Raw genomic sequence first — 18,243 nt, forward strand, 5'->3', positions numbered from 1 at the left:
CAAATCCCAGGAATTCTTGTATATATATCATTTTTAAATCCCAAATCATTTTTTTCTTACAAAATTGGTGGCCTTCCCTTTTTATTAAAATATAACTACTTGCTTAAAGTAGGTTGCCAGTCTAGCTCTGTCCAATTCCATCTCACTCAACAAGCACTTCTTGCTTGGAAAATAAAGATGCTACACCCACAGTTTTTGGGCACCACATAAACCTTTTAAGATGGAACAAGCTCTGATAAATTTGTATTAATAAGACCATAAATCTATTTTTAAGATATTCTTTCTACATGGTTTAAAAGGGCAAATAATGGAATAGTTCTTGCTCATTTTTTAATATTGATGAAACACTCAGGTCACCTTTGTCTTTTAAAAAAATATAAGTCTGTTCACAAAAACCTGGTCCCATCCTATCAAAACAATATAAAATGTCATCAAACTTTTATCAAGAGACAAATCAACCAAAATAAAATGTATAACGTTCCGAAAGGTGACTACTTTTTTTTTTTTAACCTCGCAGCCTACTTTTTCACATTTCTTAGTTGAAATTGATGCATTTCTCAAATCTCTTAGGTGGATTAAAAACCAGAAAAGTGACAGATTTTTGAAATCTTATGATGATTTATTTTGTAATGCCTCTGATACATGATTATTATGCTATTTATATCTTTAATAAGTCATTCTCTTTATAATTATCTATCTCTTATTACATTAAAAATAACTTTACATGAAGAATTTATATACTTTCATTCCTATAGAAGTTCTGTCTGTTTTGTCATTTGTCTGTTCATTGTTTGATGCATTATAAAAAATAAAAAAAAGACGCAAGAGTTGCTGCTGACAGTCTGTGTAACTCATTATACAAAAAATCTGAAAAACAGAATAAAGTAAAAACGATAAAAGTAATTACAACCAAACAACAACAAAAACAATAACAACCAAACAAAAACAAACAAACAAACAAATCAAAAAAAAAAAAAAAAAAACAAAAAAACAATAAAAAGTAATTACAACCAAACAACAACAAACACCATAACATTGCTACAAAGTAAACAATAAAATAAAAAATCAATAAATAAAACAAAAAAAACCTAAACATGGAATCAGCCAAAAAATACTTCTCAAGTATCAGCTTAAATAAACAATAAAACACGTTTATTTTATATTAATAATCATAAACATTTTCTTTATACAATCAGTGACCACACAAACAAAAACAAACCTAAATAAAAATTAAAAATATACTTCAATCAGTGACCACACAAATTCAAACCTGCCTTGAAATTCAGTTTAAACTTTTTCACTTAAATGTCAATTAAGTATCACTAATATACTTTATACCATCACTGATATATAATCTACACATTGACTAAATTAGATTCAGTAATTAGATTTTTATGCACTTAATGCAATAATGGTCAAACAATCGTCAGAACAAGCTGTTTTCATACATTTTTATTGCAATTTAATTTGCAATTAATGGATGTGTTTTGATGATTTACGGTTTGTGATGCATGGGATGATAAATTATAGATTGTCTGAAGACATTAACACCACATTCAGAATTGGTCACTCAACATTTCTGCAATCTAAAAACATTAAATTAGTGTTTTGTTTTTTCACAGCAATTCACCCTAAATGTGCAGGAAATGTTACAAACTAAAAACATGCCGCAATTGCAAGGTGCTTTGACATTCATTGAAAACAAAAACAGACAACAAACCGCATAAAACAAGATAAAAGTACATATGAGATAAAAGCAAGTTTGACTTTTAACAATCAACTTAGTTTACAGACTGATGTTTGTAAAGCTTATTTGTTACATGTTAAAATGAAAAAAAGCGTGACATCAAACTGACATCAATCACCTGAGGTTAAAGAGTCTTTGGCTGTGACTTTGATCATGTCACAACAAACAAAGGTAAGAAAGTGAAAATAAAAGTGGTAAAACAAAGTAAAATGCCAGATATGTGACTGTGGACAGTGTACGAAACAATAGTTGACAAAACTTCAGAGATTAGTTCTGAGATTTTTTTTATTTGCACGACACGCATATGAAACGTCCATTGATGATGAGAAAGGTAAAACCACAACAGCACCACTAGAATAAAATATGCCAGGGGTAAACCTGTTAAAAATGGCCAGGATGACATTTCACCACAAAATTAAAAAAAAAAAAAATTAAAAAAAAAAAAGGATAACATATATTAAGTTATAAAGTATTTATATATCATGGTAGTACATCCTTAATTTATACATATCTATTAAAAGATTTCTATAAAGATAATCTAATAAGAATCACTACTGAAAACAATGAGAACTGCAAACAAAAAATTAAATAAAATAAGAAAATAAATGTAAAAAAAAAATAATATCACAATGCAAATAAAAAGTCTTAATAGTCCTAAAACAAGAAAATTTCTTTATGAAAAAAAAAAAAACTAAAAATTTTTTCTCTTTTGATTTTGGGGTAAAATGTAACCTGGATATATTTCCATGACACAGCATATAAAACAATAATAAAAAAAAGGAATCCCAACATAAAATACAGCTAGTATGCATGCTATTGTAGTCAACATCAAGTGTTTCTTCACAAAGCGTTTCTCTGCTCAACTACAAATATGTGCGGATGGAAATGACACAACCCTCCCATAACCTTCATACACGATGCAAAAGTAGTTGCTGAATGTTTTTCAGTGTTCCTCCCATCCAGAGAGAATGTCTTCCAAGCCATTTTATAGCTATTATAAAACCTCTCCGCACATAACAAAGTGCTTTTGTCGTCAAACAAGAGTCGTACGATATATAAAAAAAAAAGTCTGCGTTCCTCCATGTCCACTTAAAAGCAGCCTCAGCTCAGGCATTTTGTTCGTTTGGGGTGTTTATATAACAGTCCGGGGTTAATTTTGGTTCTATGATGAAGCCCTTGATTTGTTTGGTTTGGACAGTTTGGTTAATTATTCGTTATAGCCGCCTCGGTCTTCTGCAAATCCTCTTTATTCTTCAGAGCCTCAATCACGGCCATCTCTTTAGCTTCCTTCTTCTGGTTCCTGGCCTCAAACTGCAACCTACCGGGACAAAGAGAGACATGGCTCATTTGCATACGTTCGTTACATTTCCCATGAGCAATGTTTTCACGTTTTGCTCGTATTGTCCCACAAACCTGTTCTCAATGATTCTCTGCACGATGACGTCGGTGGTCAGATTGTTGCTGCTGTCCAGGACACGGAAAATGCCTCTCTTCTTCGGCTCCTGCAAAGAGAGACAATGGGTAAAAAATGGGTTTTTATGGAAGTGAAGATCACTGAGAGATGAATATTAGGAGACTTTACTCACGGCGTAAGGGTCTGTCCCGTCTGTGTCAGAAAACACTTCTGTTTTCCCATGACACACCAGATCTACCTACAACCAGAAAAAAAATGAACATGAATCAGGTTATATTTTTTTCCGTTTAAAGTTAAATAGCAATTTTGTTGTGCATTTTTGTCATATTTAGTAGCTTTTGGTTATGTGTGTGTATGCGTCACTTCAGATTTAAACTAAATCAAACTAAGTTAAACAAAATTAGAATGAAATTTTTTAAGCCTTGAATTTGTTTCAGTTTTAGTCAACTATGACCTTGGTTGAGACACATTTAGATCAGATAACTGTCAGATATTTTCAATTATTATAACGTCATATTATAATATCAACACAGTGTGAACAAAAACAGTGTTCAAACTAAATCTAAAATGTATAAATTATAATTAAAATTATGTATCCAAATATTTCAATGTACAACAGAAAATATGGATATGAAAATTATAACTTTTGAAATTTAAAACTGAAAAAAAAAAAAAAAAAAAAAAATTAATAAATTATTTAAAAGAATTATAAATAAGGATAATAAGAACATAAGCATTTATATCTCTATTTAAGCTCTACTTATAATTTTTTAATTAAACAGACAATCGCAGATTATTTTATTCATTCTTTCTTCAGTGCCACATGTCCATAAAAACCATATATATAATTTAATAAAAAGTTAAACTATTTCAATATTATTAAAAAAATTATAATACTTTAAATATACAGACCAATAAGCCTACATTTATATTTACAAAAAAAAAAAAAGAAAAAAAAAAAGCAACACACTGATAATGTCCATAATGTGCGTCCTTTGTATTTTTCCCATCAGGACAGAGAAAATGTCTCAAGCTTTTTTTTAGTTAAACTATAATGCACGGTTGAACTCTCTGTAACTGCTTGAGGGTTTGTGGTTAAAGAGGCGAGCAGTAAATCTCTAGATTGTTCCCGAAGTAGGAGAACACAGAATTGCTGAAATAGTGTTCAGTCACTAAAGCCTTTGAGTCTGGCTGCTGTCCCAGAGCTGTACACATACACACACACACACACAGCTTTATATCTCAATAACATAGTGTGAGAATCCCACAAACCACATTCTATTCAAGCCTCTTATTGTGTTATTGTGTCTGGAAGCGGGTTACACCAAAACTAGATTTTTATTCTCTACAGTGAATGAACAATGGGAACCGGTTTAGTACTGTACCTTAAAGTGATCCAGAAGATCTTTTCCTACTGCGTACGGAGCCCCGATCACAACCTCTGACACATACTGAAGAAAAAAAGAATCACAAGATGGTCATCCAAGGCCTAAATAGAAGACGGATTATAAACTAAACTCAAAGTTCTACAGTAGATTCTTAAAGTTTTACAGTTCTGAACTGTTAAGGTTCTACTTTCTTCAAGATGTAATTTTTAGGTTCCAAGTTCTTCAACCTTTAGGTTCTAAGTTCTTTAACCTCATAAGGTTCTCCAGTTCTCAAAGTTCTAATTTCAGTGTACATTTTTAGAGTTCTCCAAGTTCTAAAGTTCTCCACTATCTAGGTTCTACGTTCTTTAACTTTTATTTCTTTCCATTAAGTTTTCAGAGTTCTCCTAGCACACACATTTCTCCAGTTCTATAGCTTTAAGTTCCCTGTTTTACATTCCAAATTATCATTCTCTAAATTCTACATTGCCTAGGTTCTACATTCACTAACTTTTAATTTCTTACTTTTCAAGTTTTCAGACTTCTCCAAGCTCACAAAGTCCTCCAGTTCTATAGTTATAAGTTCCTTAAGTTTTACATTCTTTAAATTTTTGTAGATAATACGTTCTACATTAAGTTCTACATTGTCTAGGTTCTACAATCTCTGTCTTTTAATTTCATTACGTTTTAAGTTCTCAGGGTTCTACAAATTCATAGTTCTCTCTTTTTAGTTTGTTCTGCAAGTTCTCCTGGTTCTATATTCTTTATGTTCTCTAAGTTATAAACTTTATGTTCTCATTGTTCTCCCTTCACCATGTTCTTCAAGTTCTACAATTCTATAGATCCCCAAGTTCAAAGTTCTTGGTTCAAACATTCGAAAACTTTCCAAATCAGCCAAAGTTCTAAATCTTAAAGCCGAATGAAACCTCCCATCATTCAGCAGTTTTCAGAAAGGAATGCATGTGTGGTTTGCACTGATATTACAGTATGAGGGAGGTCTGAAGTTTGTTTTGTGTGGGTTCTGTCTGAATGCTTCATCATGCTTTAGGTATGCTAGTATGTGCCTGATCCATGAGAGTTTGTGTGCTGAGGATGAATGAGAGGGTTAAGTTGAATATGGTTTGGATTAGCTCAAGACATGAGATTTTTAATAAGTATGCAGTACAAATGTACTTTTATCACTGCTTGTGATATCTATTCTCTTGACCTTGAGATGTTCCTGCCCAGTTTCTTCCCCCATACTCTCTTTTTTGTACTATATAACTCCCTGTCTCTGAATACAATGGCCCACTGTTCTTAAACAACAGTGTCAAGAATACAAAAACAACTTGAAATGTGCAACATAATAAAACGGGATTGAAGCAGACAGTAAATTACGCACAATCCAAAAACAAAAAATGACTGGAGGAGGCAGTAATTTATGCAAAATGCTAAGAAAAGATTGGAGGAGATGGTAATTTACGCAAACTACCAATAAATTATAAAAGGCAGCAGTAAGTTTGGTGCACAAAAAAAATGTCTTGAGGCATAAGTTATGCACTTACTCTGCAAGCCAGCACACTCAAAGTTCTCTCATGAATATTCATGATGGGGTAGTTCTTTCCTTTGTAGCGGTTCACTTCCTGCGAAACAATAAAACAAATACAATTCATAAACATAATAACATTTACTAACCATTTAAATGACACACTAGTCACTAAGACGATTACAGACCGACTAAGATGCACTTACCAAAGGTTTATTATGGTATGTCACTAACAAATGGTCTAAAATTTAGCCATTTTAAAACTATTCACAATTCTAATTTAGTCACTTATGTCTTTTAGTAGTAATACAATGTACCACAGTTTCACTGTAGTAACCATACCTGTAATGTGTATGGTATTTTTCATTTTAGGGAACTTAAACACATGTTTCCCCTGAAGCAAAGAAGTTCAAAAACGGTGTAAAACAGGTTTGTATGTCGTCATGCTGAGGTTGTGACTTTGAACTCCCTTTTTTATGGTTCTCATGAGGTTTTCTGTCTGATCAAAGTTTTAGCAAGAATTAAAAGCAGCTTGTCACAGCAAATCTTGCCCTTTCGACAATTCCCATGAGGGAGGAGAGGTCTGTAAAATCTCGTATATCATCTATTTTTATGAAACACACCTGGTCAAAGTGTAGTCCGACAATGACATAAGGTTTCTCTGCTTGTTTGTGAACAGTCTCGAGGAAATCCACGTGACCGATGTCTATACGGGTCGTACAGTCAAGGCCAAAACAAAAGCATAACAGGAGTTCCCATACTTTAAACTGAAATTTTCATGACTTTTCCTAGCTTTCTGGATGTCTTCAGAAGCAAAGTGTGGAGTGGCATGTTTCTAAAAGGATACGGAAGAGGTCGAAAGCTCCGGCAACATAAATAATTGTGTCTCCCGGCTGTGGTTCTTTTCCTGAGGCGAACTGGATGATCTTCTGAGATGTCTGCAGGAACTGAGAGACCCCAGTCCAGGGGCTGTGCCCTTTAGGACCCTGAGGAGAACAGATACATAATACATTTTTGCATTTGCAAATGCCAGATTATTCCAATTAACATGTTTACCACATATAAAAGTCAAGTTATGTACAGTATGTTCCCCAACTGGAATTCAAAGCAACATAAAATGCCATTCCCAACCTATTAAATGACTGTAATATGTGACATTACCAAGCAAAACTATTTATAGATGGATATAATGTAGGTAAGCCCTGACCTCTAATGGTCAAACCTGTATATGACAGCAGACTACAATATATCATTAAAAATATTAATCTGCACATAAGCAGATCAACCCACCTTCCCAAAGTTATCTTTGTGGAGCTGGTAGTCTGCGTTATCCTGTGAGAGAGAGGAGAATATGAATCGGGGACTGACAGAAAGTCTTTACGTAATGCTTATCTACACACACAATCAACGATAAAGTCTACTCACAACATTACTGTGATGCGATTTCGTTAACAGGAGCATACGACCCACTAGGTCTGTCGTAGACACACCTTGTGTACGTTTACATTCCCTGTTGATGAAAAAAAAACACACACGGCAACCGTTACACACACCGTTGGGTCAAAATTTAGTGGTGTGCCACAGGTGTATGTCTGAGGCCCATTGGACTTTACCTGTATCGGCCCATTCTCTTCACTTCATCGTATGTATCTTTCCCGTCCACGGTCAGTGTGATGTCATCTAGCAAAAGATATGATATTATTACAGATTCAATTAAATTTTGGTACAATTTTAACTATTTTGAAAGTATATTAGGGATGCACGATAAATATTGGCACGATATTTAATGCGCATCTCGTCAGTAAAGCCGGTTCTGTAATCAGCGGTAAATCGCTACACATGCGTGCTTTAAAGTGGAGCAGCATTTACTACACAGAGCCGTTGTTCACTGACAAGTTGCCAAAACATTCGCAAAATATGATTGTGGTTTTGCGCAGCTTGTTTTTTTCAATTGCTGATTTTTATAGTTATAGTTCTTGGTGTGAACGGGTCTTTAAACCCCAAGATAATTTGCTCAAAATAAACTAAAAATATACGTCGTTTAGAAATAGTCATGAATATGACATCACAATCATCAGCACATCGGCATAAGGCCGCATATGTTAATTTTGTATTAACGTGTTAATGACATGTTAATATTATATTTAACACAGTGCCTATTCAGTAACTAAAGCTGACCTGACATATAAACTAACGTGCATTTGATGAGTGAAAAGGAAAAGTACAAAAAGGAACTGTAACAAACACAGGATGTTCAATTCTAAGAATCAGAAACAGGATGAAAAAGGTTACGAAAAACTAAATTCTAACCATTTGGGATGAAAATAAGCGTACTTCAAGGAATAAAATTTCACAAAACTGTAAAATACAGCATCTTTAAAGATACTGAAATGATTAATATGGATGTCTAAAAGTGTCTAAAGGATGCCCTCACCTCCGTGCACGCAGAAATCACAGTTGTACTTGTCCAGCGTCTCCAGCGTAGTAACATACGGTGCCCCCTCCACAATCTCATCCACCCACTTAGTGGCGCGTATCATTTTATAACGCTCGGCCTGCGTGAAGACCGGTGGACCTTTGTGCTTGGCTATTTCCTCTGAACGTGAAAGAAAAAATAAATGAGCATTTTTTTTCAGTTTATATATTACAGTGACTTTACGTGAAGGTCTGAAATTGTGATGCATACCGTCTGTATGGACTCCAACTACGAGATAATCTCCCATGGCTTTGGCCTGTCGTAACTGGTTAGAGTGACCGTAGTGCACCATGTCATAGCTGTGGAGACACACGTGGACTTTAGATACAAGGTCAAGAAAACATGACCTCTGTTTAAAGAAACCACACAGGTGATGTAATGAATAACTGCTTTCATAAGAGTCCGATAAAAAGCTGTACACATAACTGTAACTAGAGACGGGTGCGTTATCTAACCACCACGAGACCTTTCCCCCAGTAATATCATTAGCTGGGTCGATGGGATTACATGGGGATATCATTTCCAATTCCATTCCCATGAGCCTTTGCTGAGCACCACACTTCACACTATGTGTTATTTATAACTGCAGTTGCTTCATCAGTCACAATTGAATGCTGGGGTTAAATGAATTGGAGGAATATATAATCTTTAAACATAAAGGGTATCATTTCTGCGCCTTTGTGAACTATAATCGTAGGTATGAGAAACCCATAACAGTTCTCAGAAAAATCACATGACCCCAAAACCCATGACCCAGTGTGTTATTTATTTGTATACTATTATAACATCAATTCATTCAAATGAGCTCTTATTATATTTTCAGTTTTAATTTTAGCACTTGAGATTTTGTCACTTTTAAAAATGTGTCTATAAAGCTTTAATCAATTTTTATTTCAGTCGTAGTTTTAGTATTTTTAAAGTCGTTCAACTCTGAGTTAGCAAAATGTCTTCTTTTCATCTAAATATGTATTTTATTTCATTTCAGTTTTGATGTAATTACTGAAAAGGACTTTCTAATAATGAAATATCAAATGTCTGATCATTCTTCAAACCTTTTAACTAACTCACACTAACAAAAAGTACCATGGTACTGGGTACTAGATCTTTGGAAAGATGTAAACTGTGATAATACCATGATTTTGAACATGCATACCATGGTATTCTTTAAAATGCCATTGCTGTACCATATAAATACCATGGTACTTAAATATAATAACCATTCAATTCCATGGAAACGATCAAAGTACAACAGTACCGCAGTCTGACCACTATACTGTGGTACTACTATGTTTTTGCACATGCACTGTGGTAATACCATGTTTTTGTTTTCAAATACAATGTAAAAACAGTGAATAATGCGACTTTTAAATATCATAGCATAGTATTAATTTTAGTAGCGTAACCATGATCGATTTCAAATTACCACAGTAATACGATATGTGACGCTATAATCATACCATGGTAAAACCACCCCAGCGCAACTATACTAAGTTACTTCTTTTGTTGATTTCTAACATAATGAGACTCGTTCCTGCTGTTTTTATGTGCTGTACAGTTAGAGATGCAGTGTGCACACTTCGAGCACATATGACCGTGTGTGCACTCACTCACCAGCCGTCACACCACACCCGGATCACCCGCTTCCTCTTCTGGCCGGAGGAGCTCGGCTCTCCCTGGTCCTTCTCCTCCTCCACCGCATGGCTTCCGTTCCTGATCATGTCCTGAACGCGTGTAAAGTCTCCGGACAGACGTTATTAACAGCTGGAACGCTCCGTGTTGATATGAACGACACCGGCAGCGGCTCTACGTCCTTCCAGAAATCTAGTGCGCAACACGCAAACAACACGCGTCCTTACGATACCCCGCCCCCTTAGGAAGTGACGCCGTGCGAGTGTCGCGGATATGATGAACTCCCACGAACGAAAAAAAAGAGTGAACATCTTCATCAAGTGTTTGAGTTTCTTTACATACGCTATAAACTGTGCAAGATAGTGTTTGCTATTTTGACATGAAAATTATTTCCTTCTTTTTTTTCTTCTTCTTTTTCATATTCCTTAAAGTAAATATCTCAGATTGCTTTTTTTCTAATTAACTTCAAATAAATAAATACACTTAAAAAAAAAAAATGAAAATTGAAAATAACGTTTCATGGTATAATAAACAAAAATAAAATAAAAAATGTGTTGCAAAAAAAAAAAAAATCCTGCTCTTTTCAGAAATACTAAAAAACTATTATTAAAATGTTTAATAGCTTATAATTAGTTTTTTAATTTAAATACAGACAATTTAAATCGTACAGTATATATTGAAGTGGTGGTAATTTATTTTAGTAATATTTTTTATTGAATATCTAGTTACTTGCAATTGCAAAGAATAATATATAATAATAATAATATATATTTTCTTAAAAAAAAAATATAAATATAATATTTTCTTAAAAAATAATTTATTTTTCTTTCTTTCGTTCCAGATGTTATTCTCGGATCAATATATACACTCACCTAAAGGATTATTAGGAACACCATACTAATACGGTGTTTGACCCCCTTTCGCCTTCAGAACTGCCTTAATTCTACGTGGCATTGATTCAAACAAGGTGCTGAAAGCATTCTTTAGAAATGTTGGCCCCATATTGATAGGATAGCATCTTGCTGTTGATGGAGATTTGTGGGATGCACATCCAGGGCACGAAGCTCCCGTTCCACCACATCCCAAAGATGCTCTATTGGGTTGAGATCTGGTGACTGTGGAGGCCATTAGAGTAAAGTGAACTCATTGTCATGTTCAAGAAACCAGTTTGAAATGATTCGAGCTTTGTGACATGGTGCATTATCCTGCTGGAAGTAGCCATCAGAGGGATGGGTACATGGTGGTCATAAAGGGATGGACATGGTCAGAAACAATGCTCAGGTAGGCCGTGGCATTTAAACGATGCCCAATTGGCACTAAGGGGCCTAAAGTGTGCCAAGAAAACACCCCCCACACCAATTACACCACCACCACCAGCCTGCACAGTGGTAACAAGGCATGATGGATCCATGTTCTCATTCTGTTTACGCCAAATTCTGACTCTGCCATCTGAATGTCTCAACAGAAATCGAGACTCATCAGACCAAGCAACATTTTTCCAGTCTTCAACTATCCAATTTTGGTGAGCTTGTGCAAATTGTAGCCTCTTTTTCCTATTTGTAGTGGAGATGAGTGGTACCCGGTGGGGTCTTCTGCTGTTGTAGCCCATCCGGCTCAAGGTTGTGCGTGTTGTGGGCTTCACAAATGCTTTGCTGCATACCTCGGTTGTAACGAGTGGTTATTTCAGTCAAAGTTGCTCTTCTATCAGCTTGAATCAGTCGGCCCATTCTCCTCTGACCTCTAGCATCAACAAGGCATTTTCGCCCCACAGGACTGCCGCATACTGGATGTTTTTCCCTTTTCACACACCATTCTTTGTAAACCCTAGAAATGGTTGTGCGTGAAAAATCCCAGTAACTGAGCAGATTGTGAAATACTCAGACCGCGGCCCGTCTGGCACCAACAACCATGCCACGCTCAAAATTGCTTAAATCCCCTTTCTTTCCCATTCTGACATTCAGTTTGGAGTTCAGGAGATTGTCTTGACCAGGACCACACCCCTACATGCATTGAAGCAACTGCCATGTGATTGGTTGATTAGATAATTGCATTAATGAGAAATTGAACAGGTGTTCCTAATAATCCTTTAGGTGAGTGTATATATAAATTTGAGTATTTTATACTATTTTTTATATTTATTTTCTTTAGGTTTTTTTTTTCTGATCAATTGCAAAGAAAAAAATATTCTAAAGTTAAATCAGTAATAATACATTTTCTAAAATCATTTCTTTCTTTCTCTCTTTCATCTCAGATGTTTTTCTCTGATCAATTGCAAAAAATATATATTTTTGAATATTTGAAAATTTCTTTATATTTATTTTTTAAAACATATTATTTCTTATATTTTTTTTCTGATCAACTGCGGAGAAAAAATATTTTCTTAAAATATTTGAAAAGCTGCTTTATCCTTCACATTAGGATTCAACTACTTAAACCAATATGAGCATAATTATGTCATAATAATTGGCAAAGTTTGCAACATCTAAAAAATAAACGAAAATACTTGTTATTTATAAAAAATAAAAACATTAGAAAATGTATTTTACTTATATTAAATATAGGAATCTTGCTTATTTCAGAAATATAACTATTGTTTTATTACAACCATAAAATCCTTACATAAATATATAAATAACTTCAATAAACTTGTCAGTTTTTCTCATGGTTTGCACATATAATAAACTGAATCTGCTAAAGCATTTATTGTTACAGACATCCTTTAGGTGGCGCTATAGGTACAACAACAAGCTCGGGTGAAATATGAAAAAGTTTGTTTTGCAGAGCAAGACACCATTTCTATGGCACTTTGATACAGTGGTTGCACACGTAAAATTTCACTTTTTTACCTGAGTGTTTAGTGCATTCACCTGAGTTTGTTTTTATCGCACACAAAGAAAATAGTTCAAACCTATAGAAAAATATTCCTGTTTCTCTTATCATAACTAACATGATGTTCTTTAACACTAAGGGAAAATAAATAACAACCACAGTGCTCAGAGGTTTAAAAATAAAAATAAAAATTAATAAAATGGCTTTTGATTTCAAGAGTTGTTTCCATTTTGCCTGTATGCGATATGGCTTTCATTCATTTTGATGATCGAATCCCCTTTAGGATCCAAATTTAAGCTCTTGCAGGGAAGCCCTCTGGTTCCTCACTGATTTCCTCCACGTTTGCCACTAGAAAAGACAATAACCACATAAAACCTTCTTAAAATACACCCATAGTTTCTTCTTGTACTGATTAGCATTCATAATATTCATATATCTTTAGCATATCTGTGTTGTTAGCCACCAGAGAGGGCTTTACCTTGTCCCTGACGTCTTAGAGTTCATCACCCATTGTAAATACTCCTTGGCAGCGATGCTGTCCAAGACCTTGTTGACGTCACTGGTGAAACTGCCGTCTACATGCCTCCTGCTCGGCAAATTTGCGCCTCTGTTCTCTGTAACACTGCGCATATGCGGTAAACATCTTGTTAGCATGTGCACATGACACTTTTTCAAAAGTTTAAACTCATTTTAGAAGCAGCTTAGCACAGTTTAGCTTTAGCATGTAGCCGGTAAGTTTGTGAGAAAGTTTGTGGTATTAGTTTCGTGATGTTTGGTTATAATTAGCATCTTTGCAGCATTTTGTAGTATTTGTTTGATTGGCACAGAAGCAGAAGACATTAGCAGAGGAAGATAACCAGAAGCACACAGCCTGGTTTCAGCGCTATTTATTAGCATTAGCATTTGGCAGTGAGGTTGGACAGGGTGCGTTAGAAAAGAGACAGATGCTGGGCAGGAGAAAGCCTGATGAAGCAGTCAGTTGGGCTAGTTTACTCTCTTGCATGCACGCACGCACACACATTCGCTCTTTCTCTTTATTTCCATCTCTTTCACACTCTATAAGGCACTGAAGGTGGGACTAGAAGCGCGGAGGCCTACTCTTGCTTGGGCTGTCCAGATTTTAGCCAGGCCACAAAGTTCTGAGCCGCCTGGTCCTGCAGGTAGGAGCTGACGTCGCTGGTGTAGGTTCCCTCAGCATGACGTTTGGTCGAACCACTGGAGGAAAAAAAGAGAGTTTGTGTGAGAAATAATTCATGCAATGTGTGAATCTGAGCTACTAAACTCTGCTACCGTTAAGGCTAATATATATACTAAAGTCTGTAAGTGTTAGTCCTTCAAATAAAATACGATAATATATATATATATATATATATATATATATATATATATATATATATAGTTTTTAAATCTATTATTATTATTATTGTTATTATTATGTAATGAATGAAATAATATAATGATATATGCATATTTATAAATATCATAATAAATATTAAATATTATAATGTGTAAATTGTATTTTTTATACAAAACAATTCTTAAAATAAAATTATAAAATCATAAAATTCAATGTAATATTCATATAATTATTGCATTACATAATCATCGCGTTATATTGTTAAATTTGTATAATATTATAAATGAAATATTATAAAACAATCTATGTAACACACATAACATACATACAGTATAACATACATATAGTATTATATTACAGTTTTTATAATATAAATATTAATAAATATAACTGATATTTTAATATTGTTTGTATACATGTTACTGTATTTACATAAGGTTTTTATATACAGTATATTCATATATGTGTTTGTGTGTGTCCTATACATTATATATTGTTTTAATATTACTTATATAATTATCTACTTATATAATTCTTATATTATACGTAAATAAATACATAGAAGTACAATATACAAAAAAAATATACTAAACAGATTATTTTATATTTCTATATATTGTGTGTATATATATATATATATATATATATATATATATATATATATTGTCAATATATTATATAAATTAATTAGATAAATGTGATAACGTTCTGTAGTATATTTTATAATATATATATATATATATATATATGTTGTGTATTTTTTTTTAGAAAGTATATACAGTGTATGTGATTTTTTTTGTTTGTTTTATTCTTATTTTATTTGATACATTTTGATACATTCTATTAAAAAACTGGATGTTTTTTTACTTGATTTGTAAATATGTCTAGTTTTTTCTTTTACACCAAATGTTGGATAATTTTAACAAAATTTTAACAATTCTGTGCATGACCTCACACTGTAATCATACATACCCATTTCTCTTCGAGTTCATGAGCCACTGAACAAAGTCTTGCGCTCTCCTGGTCTCCAAGTATTTGCTGTAGTCGTTGGAGAAAGTTCCCTCAGAATGTCTCTTCGCGGTCGTGAACCCCTGACCCCTCGCCAGAAGACCTTCTACTGTCTCTGTGCTGCACGACCAGACGATATATGAGTGTTACATAACGTAAACTGACCAAAACAATGCCCACATTTCCAAACAGAAAGTCCTCAAACAGCTAAAAAAGTATAAAATTTCATGTTTCACTAGGAAAATATTTTCAGCTCAGTTACTTATTGCTCAGAAACAAACTTTAAAGGACATGAAACACCATGAAAAACCATTTCTCCAACCTTGCATTGTCGTCTTGCAGTGGGACGCAGATGCTGTCTTGAACAAAGAGGAGCAGAAGAAGACCAGCGAGATATTGGACGCCTTTCATTTTGAGAGCTCTGAACACACACGTTCTGTAAAAATGAGAGAAAAACCACTTTTGAAACCAACCGAAGATCTACGAGGCTTTGGGTCTCTCACAGAGGTCCTTCAACTTACCAATGGATGGAAGAGTTGAGTGTGTTTGGATCTTCTCCTCGCTCTTCTCCTGCTGGTTTCGTGCTGCTCTTCTCAATGGTCTGGGTCTTATATAGTCGGTCCAGGTGGGCCGTCCCGTCTCGGCAGCCCCCACACACACGTACATGTGCGTTCAGATCTATTAGTGTCAGTCCATTACCCGCTCTGGATGAAACCGCTCGTGTTTGCTTAAAGAGAGAGATGTGCCAAAGTACCTCTAGATAAGAGCCGTCCTGGAGGTGTGAGACAGCAGGATGGAGACTTTCGCAAATAAACCCAGAGAAAAATAATGCATGAAGTGCTACTGTAGGCGAAAATCAAGAGGGGAGATGGATAGTCTGTCCATGAGAACGTGACAAATGGACTTTTCATGTGTTTTTTAGTTTTAGTACACATGATTCTTGTGTCCAACCCAGGATGCTTTGCACTCAAAATCAGTGTGATTTGATTTACAAAAATCAGTTCAATGCAATATTAATATGTCAATGACAACTTTGTGTAAACAAAAGTGGTGGACAAAGTTTCTTCATACATAAAAAATTCCTGGAATGCATTTTGAGGTGCTAGAATTTGATTACTAGCATATCAAATTTTCATATATTTGTTGTTTTAATAAACAACACATTTATTTTGTTAAAAAATAGTACAATCTGTTGTGCATCAATAATAAACTTAAACTGACACTTCAAATTTAAATGTTTTAAAAATGCTATTAATAAAGTTTATTTTCAGGATAATCAGGATAACAGTAAAATCACTACTTTAACTAAAAAAAGGTTTTTTTGAATTATTTAAAATATTTTAAAAGAGAAAAGAGGCTTGGCTTGTAAGAATGAATACATTTGGAAATTATTTCATACTTAAGCTTGAAACTTGAAAAAAAAAGTTATTTAATATGTGTGAAGTGTAAATAAGTCACAAACAATTTAACACACTTTTGTTGAATTTTATTACATATTGAAAATATCTCTGCTATATCATACAAATTATGGCTTACATTTTAAGGGTAATGGGACATACAATAAATATTTTCTTAAAGGATTACTGGCTATTCAACAAAACTTAATAAAAAATTATTTCAAATGAGAAAATATTGTAATGAATTATTTTATATTTAATGTATTTGATAAATACATGATTAAATTAACATTAATATTTTTTTTTTTATTTTGTACTATACATGAAAATACAGCTGGCAATGCACGTAATATGGAAAATACACAGTATTGCTCTTCCCAGCTTAAAAGGTATTTAATATTAATAATAAATATTTATATTTTATTTTTTTACTCTCGGTTTTCTTTAGCTAGCTCATCAAGCTTTGTTTATTTTTTTACTCTCGGTTTTCTTTAGCTAGCTCATCAAGCTTTGTGTTCATCAAGGAAGTATTTCCATGTTTTTTTCGGTGTACTGAAGATTCATGACTCAGTTGTTCAGACTGTAGATATAAAACTGATAAACGTGACTAAAGGAGTTTGTTATTGCATCACAGTACAGTAGCTACAGGTTTCTTGTGGATTGAGTAGCTGCTGATGGGAAGTCACACACTCCTGCCGTGTTTAAGTGTGTGAAGTGGTCTGGAAGTAACATGGATTCAGTGCTTTAGCTTCTGGCTTATTTGGTCCAATGGAAAGTTTCACAAGTTCAAGCAAAGCAGTTTTTCAGAAAGTGACTCATGTGAGTGTAGACGTGCTGATTGGCCGAGCCGCCGAGACTGTGGTCTTCATCGGTGTACCACTGACAGAGAGACAGAACAGATCATGAGTGAAAAACACTTCAAATATTCACCATATATCTGTTTTAATACTTTTTGGAGCTGCTTTATAGATTATTGACATGAAGAATTCATGTCTACCAATGTGACATGCAAAATACTCTAATTATGCTAATTCTTTTATTATTTTTTATTAATTGCTTTGTAATGCTATTGAGAACAAATATAAATTAAAAAATATATATAAATATATATATAATATATTATATATATAAATATATATATATAAAGTATAATTTTATATTTTTTCAATTCATATTAAATTAAAAAATATGTAATATTTGTAATATTTTAGTACTATATATATAAATGTATATTTATTATACAAATTTATAAATAATTTAAGTATAATTTTATATTTTTTCAATTCATATAAAATAATTTATAATATTTTTATATTTTTATTACTATATTCATTATATTATAATTTATTAGAATAAATAATAAAAAACAAAACTGCAATCCTTCTTACCTCTTACCATTGCATCAAATTCCAATCCACCATCCACTAACACATCAGAGAACCTAGCAGCAAGTTAAAATTAAACAAAAACAAAAAAGAAAAACAGAAAAAAAAA

General features: G+C 33.5%; 2 protein-coding genes and 1 long non-coding RNA gene across 3 annotated transcripts; all 3 read right to left on the reverse strand.

The window, feature by feature from the left end:
• Positions 1-1,437: 1,437 nt before the first annotated feature.
• LOC109047822 (ethanolamine-phosphate cytidylyltransferase-like) lies at positions 1,438-10,417 on the reverse strand. Its single transcript, XM_019065490.2, has 13 exons — positions 10,141-10,417; positions 8,740-8,828; positions 8,488-8,649; positions 7,667-7,733; positions 7,479-7,563; positions 7,344-7,385; positions 6,901-7,039; positions 6,677-6,759; positions 6,073-6,150; positions 4,547-4,612; positions 3,334-3,399; positions 3,161-3,249; positions 1,438-3,065 (listed from the first exon to the last, which is right to left on the reverse strand). The coding sequence occupies exons 1-13, from the start codon at positions 10,245-10,247 to the stop codon at positions 2,951-2,953; spliced, it is 1,188 nt and encodes a 395-aa protein (XP_018921035.1). The 5' UTR covers positions 10,248-10,417; the 3' UTR covers positions 1,438-2,950.
• Positions 10,418-12,806: 2,389 nt separating this feature from the next.
• gcga (glucagon a) lies at positions 12,807-16,184 on the reverse strand. The gene is made up of 6 exons (XM_019065527.2): positions 15,874-16,184; positions 15,675-15,788; positions 15,317-15,472; positions 14,086-14,202; positions 13,466-13,609; positions 12,807-13,335 (listed from the first exon to the last, which is right to left on the reverse strand). The coding sequence occupies exons 2-6, from the start codon at positions 15,761-15,763 to the stop codon at positions 13,311-13,313; spliced, it is 531 nt and encodes a 176-aa protein (XP_018921072.1). The 5' UTR covers positions 15,764-15,788; positions 15,874-16,184; the 3' UTR covers positions 12,807-13,310.
• Positions 16,185-17,211: 1,027 nt separating this feature from the next.
• Positions 17,212-18,174, reverse strand: LOC122141602. The gene is made up of 2 exons (XR_006157974.1): positions 18,145-18,174; positions 17,212-17,628 (listed from the first exon to the last, which is right to left on the reverse strand). It is a non-coding gene; the product is annotated as an uncharacterized LOC122141602 (long non-coding RNA).
• Between the last annotated feature and the right edge of the window lie 69 nt (positions 18,175-18,243).

Source organism: Cyprinus carpio, chromosome B22 (genome assembly GCF_018340385.1).
Source record: "Cyprinus carpio isolate SPL01 chromosome B22, ASM1834038v1, whole genome shotgun sequence".
Classification (NCBI taxonomy): Eukaryota; Metazoa; Chordata; class Actinopteri; order Cypriniformes; family Cyprinidae; genus Cyprinus; species Cyprinus carpio.

Bases quoted from the DNA above. Each gene is read 5' to 3' on its own strand.
- LOC109047822 (XM_019065490.2), bottom strand. From the start codon at position 10,247: ATGATCAGGAACGGAAGCCATGCGGTGGAGGAGGAGAAGGACCAGGGA. The intron at 8,829-10,140 runs GTGAGTGAGTGC...GTGTCTCCACAG, and splicing joins CGGGTGTGGTGTGACGGCTG to CTATGACATGGTGCACTACG. The intron at 3,250-3,333 runs GTGAGTAAAGTC...CTCTCTTTGCAG, and splicing joins ACGGGACAGACCCTTACGCC to GAGCCGAAGAAGAGAGGCAT.
- gcga (XM_019065527.2), bottom strand. From the start codon at position 15,763: ATGAAAGGCGTCCAATATCTCGCTGGTCTTCTTCTGCTCCTCTTTGTT. The intron at 14,203-15,316 runs GTATGTATGATT...TTTTTCCTCCAG, and splicing joins ATGAACTCGAAGAGAAATGG to TGGTTCGACCAAACGTCATG. The intron at 13,610-14,085 runs GTAGGCCTCCGC...GCATATGCGCAG, and splicing joins TCTGGACAGCCCAAGCAAGA to TGTTACAGAGAACAGAGGCG.